Source organism: Malaclemys terrapin, chromosome 4 (assembly GCF_027887155.1).
Source record: "Malaclemys terrapin pileata isolate rMalTer1 chromosome 4, rMalTer1.hap1, whole genome shotgun sequence".
Classification (NCBI taxonomy): domain Eukaryota; kingdom Metazoa; phylum Chordata; order Testudines; family Emydidae; genus Malaclemys; species Malaclemys terrapin.
Window position 1 is genome coordinate 17374798 of NC_071508.1, and position 22318 is coordinate 17397115.

General features: G+C 52.3%; 1 protein-coding gene across 1 annotated transcript; it reads left to right on the plus strand.

Annotated features, from left to right (window-relative positions):
- The first annotated feature begins 1074 nt into the window (after positions 1-1074).
- On the plus strand, positions 1075-21833 carry LOC128835679 (uncharacterized). Its single transcript, XM_054025268.1, has 14 exons — positions 1075-2047; positions 8762-8837; positions 9631-9786; positions 11025-11174; positions 12634-12783; positions 13629-13723; positions 14238-14407; positions 14948-15138; positions 15855-15986; positions 16752-16865; positions 17748-17879; positions 18210-18341; positions 20016-20138; positions 21002-21833. Exons 2-14 carry the CDS (start codon positions 8799-8801, stop codon positions 21182-21184), a joined length of 1767 nt encoding a protein of 588 aa, XP_053881243.1. The 5' UTR covers positions 1075-2047; positions 8762-8798; the 3' UTR covers positions 21185-21833.
- Positions 21834-22318: the final 485 nt, after the last annotated feature.

The following is a 22318-nucleotide window of genomic DNA, read 5'->3' on the forward strand; positions in this document are numbered from 1 at the left end:
CTAACATGTATTGGAGCATGAGCTTTTGTGGGTGAATACCCACTTTGTCAGACACATGTAGTGGAAGTTTCCAGAGGCAGGTATAAATATGCAGACAAGAATCAGTTTAGAAATAACGAGGTTAGTTCAATCAGGGAGGAGGAGGCCCTCTTCTAGCAGTTGAGGTGTGAACACCAAGGGAGGAGAAACTGCTTTTGTAGATGGCTTGTTTAATCCTGAGTTGATGGTGTCAAATTTGCAAATGAATTGAAGCTCAGCAGTTTCTCTTTGAAATCTGGTCCTGAAGTTTTTTTGCTGCAGGATGGCTAACTTTCAATCTGCTATTGTGTGGCCAGGGAGGTTGAAGTGTTCTCCTACAGTTTTTTGTATATTGCCATTCCTGATATCTGACTTGTATCCATTTATCCTTTTACGTAGGGAAAGGCCTCGAGAGGGCCTCATCCTCCCTGATTGAACTAACCTCCTTATCTGTAGACTGATTCTTGCCTGCATATTTATACCTGCCTCTGGAAACTTCCACTACATGCGTCTGACAGAGTGCATATTCACCCACGAAAGCTTATGCTCCAATACATCTGTTAGTCCATAAGGTGCCACAGGACTCTTTGTTGCTTTTTACAGATCCAGACTAACACGGCTACCCCTCTGATACTTATTCCTGAGCTGGTGGCAGGTGGCTTTTTAGGGCAATGCCGTCTGTGCCATCTCTCTCCATTGCCCAGGGTCGGGCACAGTCTGTCCTCATTGCTTTTCAGTGAGATGTCTTTTCCAGGTCCTGATCATCTAAGCAAATATCTTTCTCACCCTCCCTTGTATCTGGGACACTGGAATAGGAAGTGTCTGTTCCCATCTCCTAGGCTAGGTCTATACTACCCGCCTGAATCGGCGGGTAGAAATCGACCTCTCGGGGATCGATTTATCGCGTCCCAAGGGGACAATCAATCCCCGAATCGGCGCTCTTACTCCACCAGCGGAGGTGGTAGTAAGCGCCCTGCCGACAGAAAGCCGCAGAAGTCGATTTTGCCGCCGTCCTCACAACGGGGTAAGTCGGCTGCGATACGTCGAATTCAGCTACGCTATTCACGTAGCTGAATTTGCGTATCTTAAATCGACTCCCCCCTGTAGTGTAGATGTACCCCTAGTGTCATAGCTAAACAGAAGCTACAACTTCAGGAGCCAATGTTCTAACATTAGGCAATCCTCCCTGTAGGCACTCAGGAACCAGAAGAGCGGGGCAGCAGGTCTTTTAATTCCTTATGACATCGATTGCTGGCATATTTGCATCAAGACACAGCTTTTTGAGGTCTTCTGTCTCAACCAGGGCAGTGCATACACCAAGGGTGCAATAGATAGATATGGAGAGAGTGATAGATTTATGTTGTTTTCTGCAGAATTTAAAACCCAAGAAGGACCACACACACAAGCAAAGTTTCAAACGCTTTGCAGGTTTGTTTGATTCAGGGAGATGCCGCCTGCTGTCCTGGTCCTTGGCCTCCGGGGACCTTGTCTCTAGTGTCACACACTAGCAACTGCAAAGGTGCAACCCCTAACACCTCAGCACCACTTCTCTTCCCTGCGATGTTAATATACCAGTTCCTGGGTGGGACCACAACATCCATCCATCAAGGGCAATCAGCAGCCACAGGCTTTCGTGTCCCCCCCCTCCCACTTCCCGTCTCCAGGCGAGGCTCGTTGCAGGGGAGTCAGAAATACTTCAAGTCTCCTGCTGTCTGCGCTGGAAGGAAACTGAAGTTTTCCGTTTCCCCTCCGCTCGGTGCAGCTGCAAGCCAGAGACCGCGGGCACATGGCTTCTGAGAGGGCTGCTACCCCCAGCCGGCCAGGAGCAGGCAAGGCCAGGCATGTGATGTGCTTTCATTCCTAGGCAGGGCTGCTCCCTTTGCAGCGGGAGGTCCGGTCTCTCCAGTCCAGACTTAGACCGACGCCTGTTTCGCTGTGGGGCCTGGAGTAGCTCCCCTGGCCCCTCCCCACCCACTCTCGCCCAGCTGATTTGTGCCTGGGTGCCCAGCCACGGCCATTGGAGTTTGGGGTGAGTGAACTGCGTGGGGTGCAAGATTCAGAGCGGAGTGAGTAGCTGGAGTATTTTTGATGTGTTTGGTGCATTGCAAAGCCTTGGGGATCATTGCAGAAAAAATCGGGGGGGGGGGGTGTGTGCGCAAAGTATCAGCGTCCTGATTATATTGTATCCTGCAAAAGGGGTGTGTGTGTGTGTGTGTGTAGCATCTGGGGAAGGGCAACCTCCCCCCCCGCCCTATAACAACGGATGCCGCACTTGCAAAGGCTAGTGAATATGTTGGTTAGCGAAGTGTTTTGCCTGTCCTGGCTTTTGTTAGCAAAATGCGCCCTTGCCTCTCTTCCTGCAGGGTGGTGAATCCCTTCGTGTTTGTAAAGCCTTTAGGGCAGGGGGGTCCCAAACTTCCCCCCTGTGGCCTACCTGTGTGGCCTGTGGCCCACTCTTAACGCTTCTTGAGGACAATGATTACTGTTAAGTGTTACATTCATATAAACCGCACCACTGTAAATAAACAATGAACATGTTTCCTTTGCATTGTAACGCAAACAATTGTTATGTTCGAAATCCCTGGCAGTCTGCCCTCAGAGAAATTGAAACCAAACAGTTTGAGTAAAACCACACTTTAAAAAAATGTGGAGAGCCAAATGTGGTGTTCAGCACATAATTTTGTATAAAAACTGAACACTCAGCAACACAACAGTGTTAACAAAATTGTTGACAAACACATTGTGGTGTTTGTTTTAAAACAAAATAAGTGTCCAGCTTTGGACGCGATACTGTGTTTTCAATGTTTTTAGCATAATAGCTACATTTCTGTGCTGTGTAAGTAAAGACCCAACCCTATTCTCTACTCATTAGAAAAGAATCAAATATTGTAAATACAGATATAAAATAACGTACAGACCAGGAGTCGTCTTAATGCGATGGCTGTGCCTGCTTCTCTGTGCACAGTTTTTTCATCTGGGGACATACGTTAGTGAGACTCAGTCTGATCTCATCTTCAATTTTCAGCCTTTCAGCCAGCTCAAAATGCAGGCAGGGAGTTGCTAGGGGCTGTGTGCAGGTCGGGGGATAGCTCAGGGTGCAGACAGGGGATAGTTAGTGGGTGTGTGCAGAGATGGGTGTAGCTCAGGGTGCAGGGATGCGGTAGCTAGGGGCTGTGTGCGGACAGGGTGGTAGCTCAGAGTGCAGGCAAGTGGTAGCTCAGGGACAGGGGGTAGACGGGATAGGTAGTGGATGTGTGCAAAGAGGAGGTAGCTAGGGGTTGTGTGCAGAGAGAGGTGTAGCTCAGGGTGCAGGCAGGGGGTAGCTAGGGGCTGGGTGCGGACAGGGTGGTAGCTCAGGATGGCGTAGCCCAGCCGTGGACTCAGTCCCTAGTTGGCACAGTGTGGGCATCTCCACTCCTTGTGGCTGTGTGCGCACTGGGCCGGGCCATGCCTGTCCTACACTGTTACCATGGCCACTGGCACCCAGTGGTTCGTGGGCACCATGGACTATACTTATCTGAGCCTGGAGGGCGTGGTGGCCATTCCCCAGCCCATATGGGGAAACTGCCCTGGACACACAGTGATTGGCATCACTGCTGGCCCCCCCAAAAAACCTCTGCCCATGATGGCGGAGCACCCAGGGCTGTGTCACGGCCCACAGTTTGGGAACCCCTGCTTTACAGTTTATAAAGCACATTTTGCTCCTTGGCGGGAAGATGGGCCATTGTGGAAAGGCAGGCCAGGCAGATCGATAGGACTAGCACCGAGGGTTTAGCTTGTAGTCCTGCCCACAGACCCTGATTACACTGGGTGTTGTGTGGAAACAAGAGACAGCCAGTTATTCAGGAATTGCTATTCTTGTGTTATTCCTGGGCGCTCTGAGGCTATGTCTACACTAGCACTTTTGTTGGTAAGACTTTTGTCGGTGAGGGGTGTGAAAAAACACACCCCAATTGACAAAAGTTTCACCGACAAAAGTGCCGGCGTGGATAGCGCTATGTCATCGGGAGAAGCTCTCCTGCGGACAGAGCTACCACCGTTCGTTAGGTCTGTACTGTAGACATAACCAGAATAAGGGCTTTTCTACACATGAAAATTAATCCAGTATAAGGTAACGTGTGAATTTAAAGCAATAAACTATTCCTGATAAACTCCATGTGTGGATTTTAGAGTAGCAGCCGTGTTAGTCTGTATCCGCAAAAAGAAGAACAGGATGCTCTCGTTCCAAACCCTACCTTAATCTGAATTAACTGTCAAGTGTGGACAAGTCCTAAGTGTACAATTTGGAAGTCCACAACTTTTATTGGGAAAGTTTCAAACAAAAGGCTTCCCCCACCAATCTTAAATAAAAATGGCATTTATAAAAACTGACCTTGTCCCTGTGCTCAGCCTGCCTGGGCATTTTACTTGTTTCAAGTTCCTTATTCAAAAACTGAAGTTAATTAGTCCCGGAATCAAGTGGTCTATTTTGAGAGGCAAGCCAGTGTTGCCTGCTTTGGTGGTTTTATTGCAATATTTCCTGCTTGCTTTAAAGCTCCAGTGCTCAGAGAGAAGTGATTAGTTGAGAATCTTCATTTTCATTAAAAGACAAAATAAGTGAAATTGTGACCTGAAGGCCCAGAAAGCAGAAGGAAAATAGAACCCCCAAAATATTATTTTTTAAAATGATTTTGGGGGGCCTGACTTCATGATTTTGGAAAATTTGGGGTTAGCAGTACTGCATGTGTCTTGTGAAAATGAATGGCCAGTTCCCCCGACCCCTGCTCTCAAAGTGCTTTATAAAGGCACAGAAGTTTCATCATGCCCTCTCTACAGGTGGGAAACCGCTGAGGCCTGGAGAGGGGATGTGAGGTCATAGAGTGAGCCACTGCCAGAGCTGGAATAAAGCCATAACCTCCCGCTCCCAAGCCCTGCTGTTTGTTGTTGCATCCAGTTTGTTGTCTAGTTCCTGTCCCATTTCTCACAATGCAAATCGATGATGTCAGTTTCATTTTTGTTTATGGTCAGTTTCACTTTCAGGCTCTTAATGGGCCAGTGTTTGGACTGCAGAGGGCAGGACAGTGTTTATCTGTTTCAAACAGCTTTTACTGGATTTTTGTGTGTGCAGTCTCCTTTCTACTGGTCGTAGTTTTTATAAAAGCTTCTATTTACAGTGTGTCTCTCTGAGGCCAAATTTAAATCTGAGGCACCCATTTAAAATTGTAGGGGATAGTCCTGGTCAGTGGGGCTAAGTACACTCAGCGCTTATCACCTTCAGTAGGGGGGAGAACAATCTGCAGTGTGCTGCAGGTCCAGGACTGGGCCCAGGGAGGTTTTTTGGAGTGTTCTTTGAAGGGCAGCAAGGGATCTCCTAAGGCCAGTGCTGTGGGGCAGGGCAGGGTTTTCCATATTTCTTGCTGCAGATGCTCAGCACAATAGATTGTACTGCCAGAGTTGCCCACACCAGTTTGCAAGGCTGCTCACGTGAATGAAGGCGGTAGGATCAAGCCCCTGAGGCCCAGTCAATGGACAATTGGTGTCCGTAGGCTTTGTATCAGGTCTTTGGTCGCCTGTCACCAGTGCTTTTTCATCCGTAGTGGGAATGGTAGTTAGGGGACGTGCTCCGGGGCTGTTCCTGAAGACGTGCAGTGGATTTCCATTAAGGGCAAGTGTCGTGTAGGCACCACACATCCACCATCTGAGAGCTGAGCCAGTGTGAACTTGTGATGAGCAGTAAGGGGGCTTCTCAGTCAGGTTCCTCCAACTCCATTGAGCTGAAAGCCATCCCCTATGAACCTATGGAGACAGGTCCTGGAAGGGGACATGGCATGTGCTCTGCCACCCTATAGTGCACTCTCTTCTTGTCATCTGGTGACTCTGGCCTACCTACAAATAGAGGACTCTCCTGTTGACCAATATATGCTGGTCTAATAAATATATATCACATTATCAATATGTACTATTTGGGCTACGTATATCAATATGCATTAAACACACAATAATTTACTCCTAGGGGAATTCTGCGCCAAAAAATTAAAAATTCTGCACACAATATTTTAAAATTCTGCAAATTTTATTTGTCAAAATAACACTACATAATCACGCCAGTTTCAATTGTTTTGGTAATTTATTTCAAAATACCTGTCAGCAAGTATGTCTGTAACAATACAGACCCACACGCAAAAATTCCCCCAGGAGTAGAGAGTTAAAGAAACCCCTAGAATAACCCAGTTTCTCCCTCCCCACCCCGAGCCCAGCTCGGGGGCAGACACCCACAACCCTTCCCCTCAGAGTCCAGCCGTGCCTCCCCAGCCCAGACAGCCATACCTCCTTCCCCCCAGAGCCCAGCCGCAGGGCCCCCCTTGTCCAGACACTTGCTCCCTCCCCCCCAGATCCCAGGGATCCAGAAGGAGAAACAGACTGATGCTCGGTCCCAGGCCGAGTTTCCTGTGCGCCACCCTCTCCTTCCCTCAAGGCATGCTGGGAACTGCAGTTGCCAGGATCCCTCTAGCTCCCTCCCCCCAGCAGTGTTGACTATGTGCTAGTGGCAGCTAGCAGCACTGTAGCCCATTTCTGTGTGGGAAAGGAAATTCTGAATGCACAATGTTAATTTCTGCAAAATTCTGCATTGCGCGGTGGCGCAGAATTCTCCCAGGAGTAACAATATCAACATACAGTAGAACCTCAGAGTTATGAACACCTTGGGAATGGAGATTGTTCATAACTCTGAACAAAACATTATGGTTGTTCTTTCAAAAGTTTACAGCTGAACATTGACTTAATACAGCTTTGAAACTTTACTCTGCAGAAGAAAAATGCTGCTTTTAATCATGTTAATTTAAATGAAGCAAGCACAGAAACAATTTCCTTACCGTGTCAAATCTTTTTTAAAACTTTCTCTTTATTTTTTTAGTAGTTTACATTTAACACAGTACTGTACTGTATTGGTATTATTTTTTGGGGGGGATGGTGTCTCTGCTGCTGCCTGATTGCGCACTTCCGGTTCCAAATGAGGTGTGCGGTTGACCGATCAGTTCAGAACTCTGGTGTTCATAACTTTGAGGTTCTACTGTACCATTAGATTATATTTCAAGCAGTTACATGGCCTGAACTGGCCTCTGTCTTTCTATAATCCTGTACACTTGTGCTAAGTATCCTACAGCAACTTGCATTAGCTGAAGTAAACTTCGGCTTAAGTAGATAGTAAAACTGTCAGGAACAGAACATGTGGATGTTTTACCATAGTAACGGGTAGGGAGTTACTCTCTCTGACCAATCCTGGAATTGTTGGGAAATATATATACACATTGTGATTTATATATTTATGTAGTAACATGTTATAGGTTATTGAGGCCTAGTATGAATGACGCGTGCTTGACATGAATACATGCGTTGTAAGTTGACAACTGAAGCAAGAACTTAAGGTCAAGGACTATTAGAACTTTTGTGCAAAAACAATCTTGTTATGTTCCGAGAAAAATACGGAAAGTCAGCAGAAAAGGAAACAATACCAGCTGGACTGATATAAAATTGTATAAGAATTGGAGGAAATGGCACGTCTTGGATCATGGCGGCCTGCTCAGAATTGTCTCTTTGGAATAGTGTGGGTAGAAGGCCTAGTAAACAAAGGCAAAGAACTGACAACGCGATGGAATGGACTATAAATGGTTGCCTATGATTTCTGCAAATCAGAGTCGCTTATCGATCCAGAGACCCATGTGGATACAGATGTGGTTTTCGCCGGCTCCCCACATCTTACGATCTTATGATTGGAAGGAATCTCGACTGGCCATCGGGACCATTCTAACCTTTGGACTCTGGGGTGTGAATGTGGAGTGAGTAAGGTTTGTTTTGTAATCAATAAAGAGCATTTAGAGTATTATATACCAACAGTGTGTCCAGTATCTGCCTGCTCCCCATCCCGTAGGGAGACCTCTATTGCGAGTCTAACAGAATGTCTCAAAGATAAAGACAAGATATATGAGTGTTCTACTCTGGTACAAGCCCGGGGCGTGCCTTCCCGCCCTTGGGATCTGGAATGCCTGAGTTCAGAACAGAGAGCTAACAAGTACAGCATGGTACCAGAAAAACAAGGTAGAAAGATGATTGGTTAAATCTAGCCTCAGATGATGCATACAGTATCTTGTTACTTGTGAACGGGTTGGACAGAAAAAGGATAGCTTGAGGGGTGTAACTTTGGACCCCTGCCTTCTCTGTAACCACACTGCATGAGCCTGCTTCCTGGAAAGGTATTGTACTGAACCTTTTTTCCTCTGTTCCACTATTACTGACTTTGAGCCATAAATGTGACTGACTTTGGTTATTTACTCTCTTGAGTATATTTCATAACAAGCAATTGACTGTCTGGGTTACCAACAAACTGTTGCATAATTAGGGTAAGAGAAATCATGGGAAATGAGTAGCAGCTCACTTTGGTGTGGCAGATAGGTCTGTGATCGTACTGAATTGTAGAAGACATGCCCTAAGGGCAGGGCCAGGCAAAGCGAGGAGTGTTACCAAAATGGACAAGGAAGTCGGTGTAGCTAACCGCCAAGCTTCAGCGGTGATAAACAAGTGGGGTATGAAGGGCTGAGGTCTGGAGGGTAGTTTGGGAATAGCGGGGCCCTGTCACTACCCCTGTTCTCTGGACTGGGAATGTGTGGCCTGTCTGTCTGTGCTGATTGATTGACTGAATTATGTAGGGTTTCAGTTGTTAATCAATTGAACTCACAACACATTTCCCTCCCCACCCCTTTTCTCCCAGGGCTTGAACGAGGAGGGGTTTTGCCTTGAGCAACAGGATGTTCCCCGGAAGAGGGCACCCAAATGGTTTCTTCCATGTAAGTGGTTTGGGCGGGAGGAGATGGCGTAATCTGGTGCTCGGGGCAGAGGTGGGACCATTGCAGAATTGGCTCGTTCCACAGGGGACAAAGAGTTAATTTCCAAATGGTTCAGCGAGCCCTGGACATGGCTGGGGAGAGGGAGGAGTTGTAAGCATGGACAGAACGATAAGGTCACCAGTGACAGGAGACACCTGGTCTTCTCAGTCTACTTTCCTCTCTTTCCAAGCGGGAGTGTGTACGGGGGAGGGAAATGGTGGTGTTCCACCCAGTCCCTGCCCAGGCTCCCTGAATAGCTGGGTTGTTTCCACCAATGCAACCCAGCAGCGAAATGGCTGGTGGTGTCAAATATTGTAAGTCCCACTCATTCGGCTGCAGCGTTAACCGTCAGTTGAGATGAACTTGGGGGCCAGTCACACCTCGTTTGGAGCTACACATCAAGCTCCATCTCTAGTGTAAATCCGAATCTCAGCCAGGCCTTGTCATGGCACTGGGAACAGCTCTGGCCTGCCTATGTCAGAAGCTGCAGCTTCAGGGGGCTCGTTGCTGACTTGTCTCGTGTTTGCTGTGATGCTTTGGGAATGGGAAGAACGTGTGGAATAAGAGGAGTTTCAGTCTAGGGGTAGGTTAAAAATGTACCCGTTCCCACCCATGTAACTGTGCCCCCCGCGATCCACCTGCTGAGAGGCAGCAAGGAGACCGCTGTCACTGAGGTAAAGGAGAAGATCCTGCCTCCCCATGTGTCATGCTCATCGCTGCCCTCCGCCCTGTGCCACATGTATCATCTTTGCAGCCCTGCCCTAAGGACATCAGCCCCTCCGCCTACCCTGACGACTTTCGCAGGGATGACGAGGGCATGGGGTGGGCGCCCCAGGACCATCAGGAGGCAGCCAACTGGGATTACCGACACGGGAGACGCGAGGAAGGCTTCAGGGACAGGTGGCACTCGGTAAGCGGGTCTGGGCTGAGCCTGGAGGGGTGTTGTGCCCAGGCAGAGTGTGGGAGGTGAGCTGGGGCTAGGGCAGGAGCAGGGGACGTGGGTAGTGAGGACGATGTCCCGGGGAGAATTCCTGGGGCAGGCATAAGCAATCGCTGCTTGGCCCTGCATGCAAATGAGTGGAGCCTTCCTGAACCCGGGCGGGGAGGGTGTTAGGCTGGTCAGGAAGACAGGGAGGGCAGCAGGGTAGGGGGTCCAGACTGGCTCTGCCAGGAGTCCTGATCTGGCCCTGCTTCCCAGCGGTCACAAACCCACCAAGGCATAGGAATAAGCCAAGATATTACATGCCTGGGGCTTGAGTCACCCCCTGGGGACCAGCCAGTATCCTTCCTGCTAATGCATCCCAGCAGAACATCTTAGGTGTGTCGCCTGCCTCTGGCTGCTGCCGTTCCAGGCCACTCCTGCCGCTCACTCCCATTGAGGCAGAGTGCCCTAGCAGGGGCCTGGGTGGCTGGACACCTGGGCTCTAATCCTGGCTGTGCCACTGACTCGCTGTGTGACCCTTGGCAAGTCACTTGACCTCTTCTTGCCTTGGTTCCCCCAGCAGTTAACCACAAACAAACAGGGCTTGCCCACCTACCTCGCAGTTAAGTGCCCCAGGTGCATTCCTTGCTGCTGTGATGAGGCAGCAACGGTGGGGCACAAAACAGTGACTGGCGGAGAGAAGGTAAATGGGTCGCTCCTGTTCACCTTCCTTCATCGCACGGGAACAAGGGGATATTGATTAAAACTGATTGGAGCAGGTCCTTGTATTTACACTACACATAATTAACCCAGGGCCTAGAGTTCAGTCAGGTTCAAAGGGGAATAGACATTTTACTGATGTGGATAATGTGAATATTTGCAGTTACATTCCACAGGATAAAAAGACTATGTAAAGGCTACAAACCTTCATGCTTCAGGGTACGAGACAGCTGCTAACTGATGGGGTCAGGCAGAAAATTCCCCTCAGGGCCAGTTATTCCATAGTGTTCATTGCAAGGTTTCTTGCATCTTTCTCTGAAGTAGCTGCTCACTGATGGAGACGGGATGCTGGAGTAGATGCCCCCTCCCGCCCCCCCCTCCCGGATCTGATCCAGTCTGGCAATCCCTATGAATGAGACCTCAGTCCCTGTGACACAAGGGCAGGTCGTGCATCCCCATGTGTCTCACTCAGGTCTGCCCTCACCCCACATGTTGGGTCTTTGCAGCCCTTTTCCCGAGACATCGAACCCTACCCCGCTGACTTTTACGGGGGTGACAAGGGCGGGTGCTGGGCACCCCAGGACCATCAGCAGCCAGCCAGTTGGGAGAACCAACCCGGGAGGCACGAGGAAGGCTTCAGGGGTGGTTGGCACTCGGTAAGTGGGGTCCAGGCTGAGCCTTGGTGCACCGTTGTGCTCACGCAGACAGTGCGAGGGCTGTGGGTGGCAGGGAGAATTCCTGGTTTGTCTGGAAGTGACCAAAGCAATCTCTGCTTGGCTGCTCGAGCTGGTCACGGCTCCATGAGGGGAACGCCCATGAACGGAGCCTTCCTGAGGGGTAGGAAACGAGGAATTCAGACCACAGTATTAAGGGGGTCAGGAACTAACCGTCGGAGGAGGTGGGGCAGGTCAGGAGCACAGGGCAGAGAATGGGGAGCCCCGGCAAGGTCTGAGGGTCAGCATTGCCTTTTGCTGGTGTCCTGACCAGCCTCTGCCACCCAAGGGCTATGAAGTCTGGGAGCAGGCCACGGTGTTACACCGGTGGGGGCTTGACTCTCTCCCAGCAAGAGCAAGGAGGGCACGGGGGCTGATCAGGCTTGTGGGGGTTAGCAAGGGCCTGAAGTGCTAATGCCCCCCAGTTGAAGGGGGGCGGGCAGAGGAAGAGGATTGCCACCTGCCTGGGAGGGAAAGGGCCGGAGGCTTCTATCTGGACTCGAGACCCCTGTCCCCACTGGTGGTGTTCCTCTTAGTGCTGCCGCTCCAAGCCATCCGGTTTCATACAGTTCACTCCACGTTCTGGTCTGGAGTTTAGAGTAGGGGCCTGGGCGTCAGGACACCTGGGTTCTGTTCCTGATTCTGCCACTGAGTCGTTGTGGGACCTTTGGCAAGTCGCTGCACCTTTGTGCTTAGGTGTCCCCATCTGTGGACTAGCACTCCTCCAGCTGACCCCCCCGGGAGCTCCCTTTGAAACCACCCCTGCCCACCTTCCCTCTGTGATTTAACAAGGAGGGAACCCCTGAGAGAAGGTTGTAAAATAAGGAATGAGGGGGACAGTAGATTGGGGGTGCCCGCTGACCTTCCCAGCCAGTCCAAGAACAAGGAGACAGCCAATGACCTTGGAAGGAAACTGAAATCTCCTAAAAGGAAACACTGTTTAGTCTGGGTGTATAAATTAACCCGTGCAACTCATTGCCACAAGGTATCATACAGAGGGCAAGAGCTCTGTAGGATTTCCAATAGGATGAGACATTAATAGGGGCAGTGAGAGCTTCCAAAGATGTAGTCCATAGGATAAAAATACCATGTAAAGGCTACAAACCCTCAGGCTTCAGGGGACGAGACAGCCACTAACTGATGGGGTCAGGCAGAAAATTCCCCTCAGGGCCAGTTATTCCATAGTGTTCATTGCAGGGGTTCTTGCACCTTCCTCTGAAGCAGCTGGTGCTGGTCATTGATGGAGATGGGATGCAGGAGTAGATGGGCCCCCCTCCCGGGTCTGATCCAGTCTGGCAATCCTTGTGAATGAGATCTCTGTCCCTGTGACACAAGGGCAGGTCGTGCATCCCCGTGTGTCTCACTCAGGACTGCCCTCACCCTATGTGTTGGGTCTTTGCAGCCCTTTTCCCGAGACATCGAACCCTACCCCGCTGACTTTTACGGGGGTGACAAGGGCGGGTGCTGGGCACCCCAGGACCATCAGCAGCCAGCCAGGTGGGAGAACAAATCCGGGAGACCTGAGGAAGGCTTCAGGGATGGGTGGCACTCGGTAAGTGGGGTCCAAGTTGTGCCCATGAGAGGTGGGCAGCGGTCAGACTGGGGTTGGGGGCGGGGGGTGGGGGAGGGAAGGCATAACACTAGTATAATCTCTGCAGGGCTGATTGTGCTGGTTACAGTGCTGGGGATCCCAAGTGAACGGAGCCTTCTGTGCTGGACAAACCAAAGGGAGTTCTGGTCCTACCCTGCGAACTCCGGGAGAAATGCCGTGTAGTCTGTCCTCTGTCATGTTCTGCGGGAGGCCTACCGGAGCTGATTTCTTTATCATTGTACACAGTCTCTCATGGGGCGCACTGTACATTGGTGAATCTGGCAAGTCCAAGCCTGCAGTTCTATCCATCTGTCACTTGGATCTGCCCTGCCCCCAGCACCTAGCTCCCTGCCCTGACCCCTGGAGCATGACCCATGCACATCCGTGTCCTGATGGCTCTTTGCTGAGGACTGGAGCTGAGCAAACGCGTCCCCGGTGCGCGCGCACCCCCCCGCCCCCGCCCCTCTTATACTGCAGTGTAGCTGGCGCGTTGTCTCCCACTGCTGCTGTTCCGAGTCGTCACATTTCTTAAGAGTCACTTCCAGAGAAGTAGCATGGGCAACTATATTAAGCAGGGGACTGGGAACCAGGATGCCTGGGTTCTATCCCCAGACCTTGGGAGGGGAGCGTTGCCTGGTGTTTAGATCAGGTGACTGGGAACCAGGACACCTGGGCTCTGTTCCTTGCTCAGGAAGGCAGAGCGAGTGAGCGGGTCTCCCCTTGCTCTAACTTGTTGAGCTTCTGCAAAGCACCCAGAGTCACCCCACCGCCCCCACAACCTCTGTAACACGTGTCCCTTTTCTCAGGCCACGCCATCAAACCAGCACTGCCTGGAGTCAATATCGAGGGAGGAACATGGCAACTCCTGGGACAGGCAAGTATTGGCAGAGGAGGCACTTGGGTGTCGGCGGGAGCAGGGTGCTTTGGCTGGCGGGGATGCTGGGCTGGGCCTATTGCCTGGGGAGCCGAGGCTCTGAAATTCCAAGGCTGGCCCAACAGAGAGGTTTGCTGAGTGGGCTGGATCCCAGGCGAGGGTTGCCCAAAGAGCACATCCAACCCCTGCAGTGCTGGCGTGACCCCCGTTCTGCTCTCAAGTCAAATGATCCCAGGATATCCCACTGTTCGCAGGCTCATCCCTGGCTGGCCTGTTCCTACCGCTGCCGCTTTCCAGCTGTGACTGTCGGGGCCGCACCACTCTAAGTGGGATAATCTCCTCTGGAGGGAGAAGGGGAAGGACACAGGTGGGGCTGGCAGAGGGGTAGATACCAGGGGAAGGAGGAAATGGGCGTGCCAGCCTGGGGAAAGGTAAAAGCAGCCGGCCAGCCCTGGAGGTTGGATCTGAATGCCAGGGGGGACCTGGCTCTGCCCTTTGTCCCCGGATGGAGCCTTCAGGGCTAAAACTTGCTTTTGGCCAGAACGAGAGAAGCTACTCACAGGGCCACCTGTTCCTTCCACAGGGAGCAAGACTTCTTCCCCAGGAAGTACCGTGGCCGTGGCTGGAAGCATCACCGCGGTCCTTTCCGAGGCGGCTACCGAGGGGAATTTGCCCCTCGCTACCACCGCTTTCAGTCTTACTCTTCCAGAGGTCAGTCCCTCGGGGGGGGAGAGAGGGAGGCCCTAGGCCATATGGGCTCCTCAGCCCTGGGAAACAGCCCCTGGGTGGCAGTGCCCCATCCCGAGCTGCATTCCAGTGGCTCAGCACCGGGTGAGAAAGTCCTGCCAGTTCTGCCTGCCACGGAGGTCTCTCTAGCCTGGGGAGCAGAGGCTGGATCCCTGGGGATCTATCTCAGGGGTCCCAGAAAGAGCTGCAAGCAGGGCATTGTGGAGCACAGCTGACTGCTGGCACGTGGCTCTGTTAGGAGAAGGATGCAGGGGTGGAAGGAGGAAGCCTGAAGCCCATAGAAGAGGCTGGGTGGCAGAGTCTGCCCGGGCTGAGGAGTGGCCCAGGAGGACCCGTTTGATTTTTCTCCACCCAGACTGGAGAGCAGAAGGCGTCTCAGTGTTAAAACCAGAGCTCCTGCCCCTCACTCAGGAGGAGGAATGTGGCCTGGCCCCCGTAGGCCCAGCGTCCCCGCTGCCCCCTGGTTCTATCTGCCTCATTCTGTCCCCATTGGTCTCTTTGCAGAAAAGTTCAAGTCGTCCAGGTCGTCGGCCTCCCTGGGAGATTCCAGCCTTTGCTCTTTTTCCTTCCTCCAGTCGAGTAGAAAGAAAAGTGTTTCTTCTAAGACAGAGAAAGCGAAATCAGCAGCACCCAAGAAGCCTGGAAAATCCAAGAAAGACTCCGCAGCTCCAGTGAAAGAACCCAAACCGCCCCAGGTCAGGGGCGGGGGGCGGGGCAGAGAACGGGCTGGGTTTCCTGGGCAATGGATGGGTCTCAAGGACAAGGTTGTGTCCTAAGTCCCTCGGGCTTAGGGGGATTTGTGTGACACTCGGGTGCTGCAGGGTACGGAGAGAGAGATGGGCATCGTCCCTGCCCCAAAGAGCTTCCAATCTAAGGTGGGGCCACACGAGAAGATAACAGGCACAGCCCCTTCCCCTAGGGCCTTTTTGGTGCCTACTCACTCTCTTAGAGCAAGGTCACCATCTTATTGGAACTTCTTTTTCCCAGCATGCCTTACTGGGATTGGCCCTCTATATTTGGCAAAGGCAAGCAGCAGCAACCTTACCAGGGCCATTTTGCAGCAGGCAGCTGCTGGCTGCACCTCCCTCTGTTCCAGCTGAGAAGTCCCTGGTAGGGTTTCCCCTTTCATCTCCTTGCTGAGGGCTCAGTCAAGCTCTTGCAGACGCTGAGATGAACCTCAGGCACAGCAGAAGCCTGCTAGGGGGAGATTCATTTCCCCTTTCTTGGACCCAGCTTCAGGCTGGCGATTGTTCTTGAATTAAGGGCTGGTGAAAGGTGCTGGACTGGCAGCCTCATGCCCAACATCATGGCGTGATGCTGTAGCCTGGCCAGAGGGAATGCAAGCTCACCGTTTGCTATCCTCCTCTGATTGTCTAACCTCCTTCCCTCATCCCATCTGAAACGTCTGTAGGTCCAGCCGGAAGCTAGCCAGCCAGCCACAGACCCTTCCAGCCAGGCCGGCTCTGTGCTGGATACTAAACCCCCGGCTTCACCCGAAACCACAGAGGATCTTCATCCCATGGGAACGGAAGGAATTGAGCTGGTAGGAACTCACCCGGCTCTTCTCACTCTGCTTGCAGCAGATGTGTTGGTGCCCTAGGGCCTTGCAATAGCCCCCTCACGCTAGGTGCTGTACGTCCCTGTAACAAAGGGACACGTGCTGCCCAAAGGAGTTTGCAGTCTGAGGAGGATAGGACGGGATTTGGATCCCTTTGTCCCTGCGTGTCGCTTCCTTTCACTCGCCCATCGTGACTTGTGCAGGGCTCCCCTTTGGATCTCACAAGCCCCCCCGCATCCTTAGTGATGACTGTGGCAGCACAGCCAGGGGGGTGTCAAAGCAGCCAGTGTGAAGGGTTCTGGGGAGCCGCTTCCCCTTTCATCTTGGGACACTTTGCCAAGACTCACTGTAAAGGAGGCTAATGACGACGGCAGCTTTTTGTGGCGTTGGCAGCTGTCCGGGGGGAGTTCGGGCTGAGACCCACCAAACTCGCTTCACGCGGGCCACGGATGGCTCTGCATCAATAGGCTGGTTTTTGGGGGGAGCCTGAATTCCCAGTGCAGCAGCAAGCTGGAAATCGTACACAAGGAACGTTCTGCGTGCGTCTCTGCCACACTCCCCAATGCCGAGAGAAATGGGATGGGGGTGGGTTTTATTCCGGGCTTCTCCAGTTGCTGCTGAATCTCCTCTAGAACCACAGAGCTCCTTGGTCTGATTGACTGTCCGCATTTCCAGGGCCACTGTTCACTCCTGCACCCACAGCTCCCGTCCTGCCCTGGGACTGTCCTCATCTGTCTGAAATCCCTGCAGGTCCAGCTGGAGGCTGCAGACAATCCCAGCCAGGCCTGCTGCACTCTGGCGACTGACTCAGGCCTGGCTGACACCCCGGAGGATCTTTGTCTCCCGGAGGAGGAAATCAAGCTGGTATGAGCTAATCCGTCCCCCTTTCAGCTCTTCCCCGAGGCCAGACGTGTTGGTGCTCTGTGGGGAGATGGGATTTGAAGAGCCTTCCTCGTGCCCACCTGGCATTGATTGACAGTGGATTGCCGTTAAGTCCCAAACACACCCCATAAGCCTTGGCACCAGCTGCCGTGGCGCTTCAAAGGCGTTTCAAAGACAACGGGCGCAAAAGTTTGTGGGTAGCATCTGCGTGGTCCATTCAGTCCTTTAGAGTCTGCTAAGGCAGTGCAGGAGACAGCTAAGTGCAACCAAGGGGGATGATGGGGATGGGAGCATTTTTCCAGCAGCAGCAGTAGCACTGTTACATCACTGACGATGTCGAGGTGCAAGGCTGCTCAGATAGGAGTCTGCCCCCTCCCCTAACGTAGCGAATGGATAGAAGGGCACTTGGGTCACAAGTGCGTTTCATGTGTTCTATGGTGTGGAACGGGAGGCAGTGTTGTTTAATGGTTAGAACACTGGGCTGCAGGAGATCTGGAATCTATTCCCAGCTGTGCCACTGGCCTGCTGGGTGACCTTGGGCGAATCACTTCCCCTCCCCATGCCTCAGTTTCCCTATCTGTAAAATGGGACTCATGACACTGACCTCCTTTGTCAAGTGTTATGAGCTCTAGGGATTAAAAGCACTAGCTAAGCGCTAGGGATTATTATTACAGTAGTCTTTGTAATGCTCCCAGTTGCTGTGAGACATCAGAGGGATTTTATCCCTGCAGAATCTGCCCTAAAGCTGCAAAGTTTGATTGCACTATTGGAGCTTCTGGTGCTTCTGTTTTGCTCATGGACCCACAGCCTCATCCTCCCTTGGGACAATCTAACTGTTCCTCACTCCATCTGAAAACTCCACAGGTCCAGTTGGAAGCCAGCCACGAAGCCATAGACCATCCCAGCCAGGCCGGGTCTGATCTGGCTGCTGAACCTCCAGCCCCACCTGAAACTACAGAGGAACTTCATCCCATCAGAACAGAAGATACTGAGCTGGTATGAACTGACCCTCCCTTCTCCTTCTCCTTGGATCAGATGCACTGGGGCCTTAGTGTAAGGTGGGGTTTGATGCCCTCTTCCCACACATTACCCACTTCCATTTGCCTGCCCCATCCCGTGGAATTGATGCGTGTTCCCAGAATCCTCTGCGCTACCTGAACCGTGCATCAGTGGAGGCAACAAGACTAACCCACGCTAAGGGTTCTGGGGAACGTTCCCACGGCCCAGCCAGTCTTTTGGCTTTGATTTGTCAGTGTCTTCGCTGCCGCCGTGGGAGGTGCCTCTGGAATGGCATAACCTCCCTCTTCCCCTCTGCAATCTCCACAGCTCCAGCTGGAAGACAACCTGAAGGCCCCAGATCTTCTCAGCCAGGCTGTCTCTGCTCTAGCTGCTTTACCTCCACTCTGGTCTGAGATCACAGAGGAGCTGCCTCCCGTGGGAAAGGAAGAAATTGAGCTGGTATGAACTGACCTGTTTGCCCCCATTCTCCCAGGTTGGCACCCTAGGCCTGGGAGGGATTAAGTCCTTGCCCAGCCCGCTTTTGTTTCCCAAAACACCCCCAGAATCCTTTGCATGGGTGCTTCAAAGCAGATGCTAAGGCAGTAGATTCTGGTAAGCATCCCCCGTAAGCCATTAATTTCTTGGCAGCTTTGCTAGGGCTGTCGGTGGTGGTGGTTTTTGTGACGGGGTGCCTGCCCACCATGAACTGGGCTGAGAGCCGTCAACCTCTGTTAAGGCTGGTTCCCCGCTCTGGTACGTCGAGTGCAGAAGGTGGGGGCCCGTAAGGATTTTAAAAATCAATACTGGCCACTCCAGGCTTGTATTAAACTCCCAGGGTTACAGCTTCTCTGACCTTGGAGGGGTAGATGCTGCCACCACCCAAATGCAAAACCCCTTGGAACCCAGGAAGGCGCACTTGGGAATTCCTTCCTGTGGGGTACCCTCAAGCCCTGTCACACACACACCCTCTCCCTCTCCCCCGGGGAAGAGCTGAGAAAGAAAACAAAGGAAATTAGCTGTTGCCCCCAGCTAATTAAACATGTGCAAAAAACCTCTTGGGACACCAAAAATCCAATCCTGTTCTTAAAAAGGGTAAATTTTATTAAAAACAAAAAGAAAGAAAATATGCCTGGAACTTCAGCTTTTGCTAGATTTAAAAAAAACCACTTACAAAAATTAAACATCAAGAACAACCTTCTTGAGGTCCAGCTTCAAGGTTACAAGCCAAACAAAAAAGCATTTGGGGTTAGCACAGAGGAGTCCACAAGCCAATAAGAAATAAACAGAAATAAACCTAATCGCGTCTTTCTAGACATTTTCTGATTCCTGAGGAGGTTTGAGGTATGATCTGATGATTTCCATACCTGACCAAAACCTTTTTACAGCATAGTCCCAGCCCTGTAGGGTGACCAGACAGGAAATATGAAAAAACGGGACAGGGGGTGAGGGGTAATAGTAGCCTATATAAGAAAAAGACCCAAAAATCAGGAGTGTCCCTATAAAATCGGGACATCTAGTCACCCTATAGCCCTGTCTCTGCACCTTCCCCTCTCTCCGGAGAACAGACCAGACAAAAGGAAGTTTTTTCCCATTTTAAAAAAGTTCTAGCCTTCCCATTGGCTCTTTTGGTCAGGTGCCCACTTCTTTCCTTTTACCTGTGGACTTTTTAACCCTTTACAGGTAAAGCAAGTAGAGAACAGCTACTAAGAGGGATTTCATAACTAACTAGGTGTCCATAAAAGGGAGTTATCTCCCCCTTCATTTATCACAACCTCCCTTCACGCAAGGGACGAGACCAGCGATCCGACTGTAGCGACTTTTCATCGCAGCTGACCTGGACTGGTGCCCATCTCTGTCACCCCTTTGCTACCCAGACAGGAAGCTGGGGCAGGTGGCATAAAGCTCAGAAAAATGCTTTAAAATATTCTGCAGCCATCCCTCTAATGCTCCCTCTTTCACCAAGCGATGAGGGGGAGAGTTTATCTCTGGCTTCTCCACTCACTATTGGATTTGATTTTGGGACGATTTAATTTGTCAGTAGCCCTGTTCACTCATGTACCTGCAAACGTCCAGCCATGTCTTCCCCCAGAGCAGGTTAACCTCTTTCCCTCACCCTGTCTGAAATCAACGCAGGACCAGTTGGCCGCTCATCAGAAGGACGCAGGCTATCCTTACCAGGCCTGCTCTGCTCTGGCTACCCCAGCGGAGTACCTTCGTTCTGCTGCCATACTGGCCAGAAAGGAAGAAATTGAGCTGGTAAGTTCTAACTGTCCCCTCTTGCTCACCCAGGAGCAGGGTCGGACCTAGATGGACCATTGAGGCTCTTGATGTGTGCAGGATCTGGGTTTCCCTTCCCTTCCCAAACCACCTCCGTCATCTGCATGGCTCGCCCCAAATCAACAGCTGCAGTGAGGGCTTCAAAGCAGGTGCAATAGGTTCAGGGAGGGTGTTTCATGTGTTTGCTATCCATGAATGACCAGTGTGATCCTGGGTTGGGAAGAGGGAGGTTAGAGGCAAAACCCCACCACCAGCCAGGAGCGGTTCAGGACTGGGGAGTTTGGTGCCAGGAAGTCAAAGCAACCTCACTCCTAGCCCAGTCCTCCTCCTTGATTCGTTTTTGATGCCTGTGGCCGTCACGGCATGTAAAAAATATTCTTCCTCCTGGATTCACACTCTGCTGGGGAGTGGATTAAACGGCCAGGGACTGGGAGCAGTCTGAGGGCCGGCCCTGTTGTCTCAACACGCCCAGGTGATTGGCTGGCTGGCCCATCTGTCCACCCCTGCGGCTGAGACTCCAGAGCCTGACCCCTTGCAAGGTTCTCCTGGTAGCAAAGTGTTCTGGGCGGAGGGAGGGAACGGCCACACAGGAGCGGGGAGAGGTCCTCGGGCTGCCCAGCAGAGGTGCGTCATGACAGCAGCAGGGATCAATGAAAGCACATTATTGCCCCAGCCCTAGGGGGTGCCACTGGCCTGAGTCGTAGAGTAGCTCGGATCATTTTCACGGGGCTGCCCGTCAGGCCTCAATACATCTGGGGGGAATCTCAGGCACCCAGGTTGAGTTTAGGGACTTGCCTGCCCACCGCCTCGTCTGACAAGCTCCCCTTCTCCCCTCCCTGCAGTCCTACCAGCAGTCCAGCCTGGCCTTTGCTGTGGTGGCCACCACGCTGTTGCACAAGGAGCCCTCCATGGAGGCGGCGATGGGGTCTGCGCTGCGGGCCAACCTGCGGCAGGTTGGGGGCCACTGCCTACAGGAGCTGGAGCGCTTCATTAGCAGCTACGACTCGGGCTCCGCCCGCTCATGAGAGGCAGCACAGTGGGAGACGTCTGCTCTGGCTCTGAGCCCGATGGGGGGGAGGGGGGAGCGCTGCTGGGGACTGGGGCTGGAGCCCCAGCAGCGGTTCTGGCTGGGATGAGAAACCAGCAGCTATGGACTTGTGCGGCTGCAGCTGGAGATGATGGGGTGGGAGCAGAGCCCCAGCGTGGAGGGCTGCAATCATGGTGCTGATGCTGGACAACGGCATGGAACGGGAAAGGGGCTGTTGGCTTGAAGTGGCCGGGAGGGTTAGTAATTTGGGAGGGGAGGAGACGGCCTGGGGGAGGGCCGAGCGGTGCTAGGGCCAAAGGGGTCAGTAACTATGGGGATGGATAAGTGGTGCCAGAGGGGCTGGGGATGGGGACGGGGGTTGTTGGGCGGGGCTGACTGAAACCGACGCTGGGAGTGATGGGCGACAGCCTCCTCGGGAGAACACTTGCAGCAGTTTCACCTGGCCAGGATCGGGGCCCCTGAGCCCCGTGGTTTCATTGAAGGAGAGGAGTCCTTGAAAGTCCCTGCTTGGCTTCCCTGAACATTGAAATGTTTGTTTTCTGGAGAAAATTGTTTTATCTCTGAAAAATAAAATTGCAGGCGGCGGGCAGCGGGACCCCTGCAGCTGCCCCTGCACCATCAGCGTTCCTGTGTCAGTCTGCTCGAGTGTGAATACAGCCGCTCACTGACTGAGCCACTGAGGGGAGTTAATGGGGAAGCTGGTGAATAAGGCAGCCGCAGTTCGGTTGAGGCCGTTATATGCTTGTTTCAAAACATTCAATTTGGGGTATTTCTCCCGTAGGAGGGACTGGCGGCTCTGCTTGGCGCAAGGTGTGATGCAGGTAGCTACAGGAGGTGGGATTTTTAAAGGAGCTAAGGGCTGGATTATTTTCAAGCCCTCAGCACCCAGTGTGCTGGGCTCCTCGGGAAATCTCTCCACTTAATTTTCTGCCTAAATGAGAGCTGGACTCTTCTAAAAAATATGGCCCTAGGCCAGCTTAATCTTCAGTCCCGCGGCAGCTCCGCTCCTCTGTGTTTGCAATCCTGGACTCCCTACCCAGCTCTGCTGATGCACCTCGCTCCTGACTTGCAGCTCCCCTGCTCGTCCATACCTGGGCTCCTTACATCGGCC